At 41.5% G+C, this 7,500-nt stretch overlaps 1 protein-coding gene across 5 annotated transcripts in view; it reads right to left on the bottom strand.

Annotated features, from left to right (window-relative positions):
- The window catches only part of LHX9 (LIM homeobox 9), a 56,231-nt gene that overhangs the window by 41,836 nt on the left and 6,895 nt on the right, over positions 1-7,500 (bottom strand). For 3 of the 5 annotated variants that reach the window (XM_056523459.1, XM_056523464.1, XM_056523462.1), the window contains exons 2-3: positions 6,420-6,622; positions 2,712-3,073 (exon numbers count right to left, since the gene is read on the bottom strand). In XM_056523459.1, coding sequence (XP_056379434.1) covers positions 2,712-3,073; positions 6,420-6,622 — 565 coding nt within the window. The remainder of the gene's footprint in view (positions 1-2,711; positions 3,074-6,419; positions 6,623-7,500) is intronic. The other 2 variants (XM_056523461.1, XM_056523463.1) reach the window with 1 other exon arrangement.

Below are 7,500 nucleotides of genomic sequence, written 5' to 3'. Positions count from 1 at the left end.
ACAATATGCAGAGTTGTGAATGCAGCTCTGAGGTATAGGACCTGTACAAGGTACATAAAAGGCCCATAAAAACGTATTAATGTGAGCATAAGGAGGGTGGACCTGTAGATAGAGAAGCTTGTAGATCTTGAGTGCTGCCTAAGTGGGACGAGTGTTCTCAAGTAGATGACAACATCCGGGGAATTGTTTGGTTGAGCTCATGCCCCAGGTCCATGTAGATAACAATGTATCACTCCTTCAGCTAACAGTTATCTTTCCTGATTTCCTCCTTTTATATATATATATATATATATATATTCTTGTAGGAGAACCACCCTCCTGTGATAAATAACCGGTTGCAAGCTGGTCCGACCCAGGCAGGGCCCCCAAATGTACAAAAAATGCAGCAGCACTCCGATGTAGATGAAAAAGCCTTGACAAAGACCGTGTGAGACGGTCGAAACATCGTGTTTTTCACTTGATGAATAAAGCCTAACACCACTTTTTAATCTACATCGGAGTGCTGCTGCATTTTTTGTGTATATATATATATATATATATATATATATATATATATATATATATGTAATTGCTCCTCTGCTGACACCAATTCTTCCCAACCTTCCATAGAAATGTATCCTGAGCGCCGCCTAGTCTACATGGGTGGGAAGAGGTGAGGAAGCTGTTGTCACACATCTCTTGCAGCATATTATCTCCAGGGGGAACAACATGAACAGGCACTGTAGTTCAATATGTCCGATCCTTCTTTTCCCAATACCATCTTTTGGGGGAGAGTCGAGGCACGCCTATACAAATATACAGTCAACCATTTTCACCTAAATCGGCATATTTGGCCTGCTTTTCTCTGCATGAGGGCCTTTAGTAAATCAGAATGTTTAAGAGATAATTTTAGAAAAAGAATAATAAAGAATTAACCATAGAATGACCAAAAAATGTAAAACACAAAAAGACCAAAGACTAAAGATGCGATTTTAGGAGTCCAGAGGAAGCTGGAGACCACAAAACGGTTCTAAAGCCAGCCCTGCACTTCGCTTCGGTGATGCTTTCTTTTGATCTTGCTGGTGGACAGCCGTTTTAATGCACACAATAAAGAACTGATTTTAATAGGTGAGTGCCAGTGATCGTTCTTCTATTTATAGCATTATTTGGTAACGCTTTTCAGAGGAAAAGTTGACCAGTTACCCATAGCAACCAATCAGATCGCTTCTTTCATTTTGCAGAGGCCTTGTTAAAAATGAAAGAAGCGATCTGATTGGTTGCTATGGGCAACTGGGCAACTTTTCCTTTGCACTGGTTTTGATAAATCTCCCACTATGTTTTTTTTATCTCAGCTCTGAAGCTACTGTTCCTCCTTGAGGAGATACAGCTGTGGGTGGAGTCTAAAAGGCAATGCTCTATGGGGAAAAAAACATATGCAAATTAGATCCATCCAGTAGGGGGAAAACTGTCTCTCTAGTGCCATCTACAGGAAGCTACCCTGTAAGTCAATGTTCAGCCATTTAAAAAGCCCCTCAACATGACTAAAGATATTATATAAGCCAGAAAGGCATCTGTAGACACCTGTTCTGGGGTATTTGCCCCTTGTCAGTACAGAGCAGGGTGTTGGTTGACTAGATGAGATGTTGTTAAAGGGGTATTCCGGGCAAAAACATCTTTTCCCCAATCCAAAGAATAGGGGATAAGATGTCTGATCACGGGGGGCCCGCTGCTGGGAGCCCCCGCGATCTCCCTGCAGCACCCGCATTCTATTCAGGGCTGCGTCTCTAGGGTTTTCGGGACTGGGGACAGGATGTCACATCACGCCCCCTCCATTCATGTCTATGGGAGGGGAGTGATGGCCATCACGCCCCCTCCCATAGACATAAATGGAGGGGGTGTGGCATTATGTCACATCTCCAGTCCCGGAAACCCGTAGGTGTCTTAAACTAGAGACGCAGCCCCGCATAGAATGCGGGTGCTGCAGGGAGATTGCGGGAGGTCTCAGCAGTGGGCCCCACAATCAGACATCTTATCCCCTATCCTTTGGATAGGGGATAAGATGTTTTTTCCCGGAATACCCCTTTAAGGCAACACTGGGGGCTGATGGTCCTTTTTGAGAAGATCCTATCTACAGATGAGCTACTGGCTCGGCTAATATCCCTAGTTAGGTTTCACGTTTTGGGTAGCTAGAATGTGAGGCCTCCGTAACAAACGTCAAAATGGGCCTCAATAATAGTGTCTGATTTTGACCCCAGGACATAAAGGTCTGAGATCTAATTCCCTTTACTTTCCATGACTCTTAGGTCAACACCCAATTCCATTTATTTATTGACAATGCAGTTACCCAGGGGAGAGGAGTCCTGCAAAGTAGCAAGTGGTTAACGTAATGGAACCAACTCTCCAAGGACACCATTGTGGTCACGTGGCCTTTCTCTATAGTATAGCCGTAGATGGCCTTTGATAGGCTGCACTAGAGTGATTGGTCTCTTCCTTCTGGAAAAGAGATGTTTTGCTGACTTTTTATCTCAGATTTCTGACTTTTTATCTCAGAATTTAGGTTTTATTTTTCTACAAAGCCCAGAGGCTTTTCCATAGAAAAACCAATAACCTCCTTTATAACTGATGGCATGTTCTGCTTTGAGGAGGGCGCTTTGGTTTTTAACATACATCTCAATACCTAATAAAGTCTTATAATATCACGTTACCTGTAAAGCCAACTTCAAGAGTCTCACCTGAGGTGTAGTTGATGATGTCCACTCCCAGGGCCGGACTCTTCCTCTTTCTGGGCCTCCCCTTTTGCACTGCCCCTGTTCCGTTGGTGAAGTATGGCAGCGTGGACAGTCCTCCGCCTTTGGCCGAGAGCTCAGTGTAGTTGAGCTGAGGATGGAAATCTCCTTGGACCAAGAGCTCAAAGTGAACCCGGCAATAGACTAGATTTTCCTTCATGCCAAAATGGTCTCCTGTACTCAGGGTCTTGTTGCACGTGGTGCACGTGAAGCAGCTTAGATGATAGACGGACTCCCTCGCTCTCATAACCATCTCTGAAGCTGAAATGCCCAGGTGGCACCGAGCACACCTCTGCACCGAAAACCTTCTGGAGACAAGCAAAACATTCATTCACTGAGGGCACTTGAAATGAAACCAATCCAACGTTACTATGCTGAAATATGACCACCGAATATATATCCCATAATATGCATAATATAGGGGTTATAGCTTTGGAGATGCATGCATACTGCCATACAATGCTTGACACATACCATTCATTGAATTAGTCACCTTTTTTACATGCGTTGCTTCAACCTATAACGTATTGAGGTAATGTTTTAAAAAAAAATACATATATAATAATAAATAAAAAAATAAACAAAAAATCATTTTTGTAAATTATAATGGGGGCAGCCATCTTCCCTAAGCTACTGTTAACAGCACTTGAGATATGCTTTACAGCAAACCCAATAGACTGGAGCTGACCCCTCACTTGTATGGGAGACTTTTATAGGCATCCTCTATGACTGTGTTTCCCAGTCAGAGTGCCTCCAGCTGTTGCAAAACTACAACTCACAGCATGCCTGGACAGCCTTCGGCTGTCCAGGCATGCTGGGAGTTGTAGTTTTGCATCCGCTGTAGGCACCCTGGTATTGAAACACTGCTCTTTGACCTTTAATTGTCATTGTACAGGGAAGGGGAAGAGGGGATCCGTAACCATCACCTATCCTGAATGGCCCGATCCTGTCTTATCTATACATTGACATTTCTGCCTGTGATCTAAGCTGAGCAACTCTCCCTGCTAATTTTTGCGATTAGTGTGGATCCCAGCACCCAGACCCCAACCGATCAAAACTTTTTATATGTCACTATGAAATGTCATTTAGTCATTTATTTTTATTTATTTTTTAACATTACAGTAACACTTTAAAAGTGGCCTAAAAAAATAAGCATTACTAACCTCGCCTCATTTTATATCTTTATAGCTATATAAGTAGTCACTTTCCTTAGGGATCAGTTTATTCTCACTGTACTGATGTCTCTTTATAGTCCAGTGTTTCCCAACTAGTGTGCCTCCAGCTGCTGCAAAACTACAACTCCCAGCATGCCCGGAAATTGGCTGCTGTTTTCCAGGCTTTGGTCAACCACTCTATATAGGGGGAGATTTATCAAGACCAGTTGCCCATAGCAACCAATCAGATCGCACCTTTCATTTTTCAGAGGCCTTTTCAAAAATGAAAGAAGCGATCTGATTGGTTGCCATGGGTAACTGGTCGACTTTTCCTTTGCTCAAGTTTTGATGAACCTCCCCCAATATCCTGTGATGGTTACTGGAATTTTTTTTTTAGACTTATTATTTATTTATTGGATTAACTATTTGTATTCTAAAAACTTTTGTAGTTGTGAAAGCTACGTAGTACTGTGGGGGAGATTTATCAAAACCTGTGCTGAGGAGAAGTCGACCAGTTGCCCATAGCAACCAATCAGATTGCTTCTTTCATTTCTAAAAAGGCCTTTGAAAAAGGAGCAATCTGATTGGTTGCTATGGACAACTGGTCTACACTCTTCCCCAGTACGGGTCTTGATAAATCTCCCCCTATGCCTCAATCCCGGCAGGTTTCACCTATTTCCATCACTTACAATATATGCTGGAGGCTGTCAGGGCATGACAGTAAATAACACTGTCAGTGGAGGCCTGGGAGTTGTAGTTTTGAAACAGCTGGAGAGCAACAAGTTGGAGAACACTGGTGTGTTCCACGCTTACTAACCATGGTCATAGGTTAGTCATCGCAGCTGCTATGAGGCCCAGTGCGTCAGGTTGGCCCATTGAGGTGCAAAAACGTCATTTCTTTTACAGGGTAATAACGCGTTTATGTGGGTTAGCGGCAGCATAGGTAGCAATAATTATAAGTACGGATAATGACGCCATATATTGGTTTATTGTCGCTATGTGGTTGGGGGTTGTTAACCTTCTAGTATGGGGCAATTGCCAGAGTACATGGCAATATGTCGACCAATTATTCCATTAACCTAGAATGGATGGACCCAAGGGTCAGTCTTGATCTTGTAGATGTGGGTAGGTACTATGGGCTCCTTTAGAACCAGGTCAAATTAGTCATCTAGGGGATCTGGTGGGCCTAGGCCTTAGCTTAATAAGAAGCACAACAAATTCCACCAGAAGGCAACTCTTTTGGGAATCACTTACCAGGGAGGTCTATGGTCCTATGTAGCGACAGTCCGCATGTGGCAGATAATACACCCACATGCAATAGAGGGTTCAAAGATTGTTAATGGCCACACAATATTGCAGGTAAACCACAGCTTTATCCGCATAACCATGTGGATAAAATACTGTTTTTGCTGTGTACCTGTAAAATCATGCCCTCATTGATAGTCTATTTGAAGACCATTTGAGTGCATTTGGCCGCTGCTACTTGGAACCTTATGGGCCGATTCACAAATAGCTTATTAGACCAAAGATTACAATGCAACTAAGGTCTCATTCACACGGCCATTGTGGTCCGGGAAAGGGAGCTTCGTCACTCAGTCCGTCGGAAGGACGGGTGTTGAGTAGAGAAAAAAAATTGTACATGTAGCTATAAAATACCGAACAACCGATAGACCCTATACAAGTCACTGTGGCTGAGAAAAGCTGGGCAGGCACCAATGCAGGTAGATGGGGGTTAATTAGCTGATGTGTGGAGTGGGAAGGCGCAGAGAGTGGGAAGACTCCTGGGGGTCCAGAAATATTGTATACAACAAATAGTAGAAAACAGAAGATTGCACTCACCCATCGGAGGTAAAAACGATATCTTTAATGGATGCTTGTTAAAACATGCTGAGGTGGGGTAGAGAGATGCGGTCAGCGTTAGCTGACCGCATCTCTCTACCCCCACCTCAGCATGTTTTAACAAGCATCCATTAAAGATATCGTTTTTACCTCCGATGGGTGAGTGCAATCTTCAGTTTTCTACTATTTGTTGTAGACCCTATACAAGTCAATGGGATCCATCAGGACTCGACGCTGTCAGTTGTGCTCCGACCTGTTTAGATTCTATGCGGCACAAAATTTAAAAAAAGAATCGAACAGACCCTGAACGGGTTGGAGCACAACAGCTGTGTGAACTTAGCCTAAAGCTGGACATGAACATGGTGGTAACTGGGGTTCTTTGGGCAAGTACATATATCAGTAAAGCAGTTTAGAATCACATTCCTGATTGCAAACGTTGTAAATCCACTTTTGCATATATTGCTGAGCATTTTGCATCAGTATTTGGAAGTTAAAATTGAAGTGAAACCTACACTGAGAAAAAAACTATAATGGAAAGATTTGCACATCCTCACTCCTGGTGAATACTGATGCGAAATACTGACCCAAATACTGCCGAGCGAAGCATGACTCCATCGCCTGGTTATGTAATGGTATTGGGACTGTCTACACAGTGCTGTACCTGTAATAATCCTCTTTACAATAGATGCTTCCATCTTTTGCGAAACAAGTCAGTTCTGATTCCAAGGCCAGTTTACATTCACAGCATTTCAGGCAGCGGAGATGCCATTGCTTGTCCACAGCCAATAGGTAGTATCTGTCAGAGATCTTCCCTCCACATCCTGCACACAGAGCTGGCTTCTCCGGGCTGAGTGGCGGCATTCTCTACGGTCACAACGAGAATTGGAATGGTTACTATACAGACAATGCATGCTGGGGGACAAGTATTGTGACATTCATGTGTGTCACATAAAGAACTAATTGTACAAACGCTGCAAATAAGGAGCATATGTGGCTGCTTTACTGCTGAATAATACCCGCCGGAGGACGGACCATATAGGCCTCCGCCTAGGACAGCAAATGTGAAGATGTGGCTGCTTTTATTTGGCATTTTAATGTGTTTCCATTTTTATACTTACTCCAGTTTTTATCTATCATTATAGAAAAAAAAAACTACAGGAAAGGGTCATCTATGATATGTACACTTAACATATGGAAATTCTACATCCAATGCAGCCTTGTAATAGCTAAAGAATAGCGAGTTACTAAATATAAGAAAGTGTTGACTTCTTTGTTGTCTATGTAAAGTGGATGATTACGAGAGTTATATTACTTTATGTAATGTTATATCATGTTATTTTATATTATATTACATTAAGTTATGTTATCTTAGTTTTTATTAGAGTAAACTATTTTCTATTATGTTATTTTAAATTGTGTTATGTTATGTCATATTATGACTTATACTGTTATTTTCTATTATGTTATTTTAAATTGTGTTATGTTATGTCATATTATGACTTATACTGTTATTTTCTATTATGTTATTTTACATTTTGTTATGTCATATTATCTTATAGTGTTATTTTCTATTAAATGATGTTATGTTATTTAGTGTATTATGTTATGCTAGATTATTTTATTTTATAATGTTATGTTTTTGTATATTATTTTATATTATGTTATTTTATGGTATAGTATGTTAAATTATTGTATGATATTATTTTATAGTTTTTAATAGCACATAGATTTGTTGGCGAAAT

The sequence above is a fragment of the Hyla sarda genome, chromosome 6 (assembly GCF_029499605.1).
Source record: "Hyla sarda isolate aHylSar1 chromosome 6, aHylSar1.hap1, whole genome shotgun sequence".
In the NCBI taxonomy this organism is placed as follows: Eukaryota; Metazoa; Chordata; class Amphibia; order Anura; family Hylidae; genus Hyla; species Hyla sarda.
Note: the sequence above shows the minus strand (reverse complement) of the source record. Positions and strands in the feature narration are given on the sequence as shown.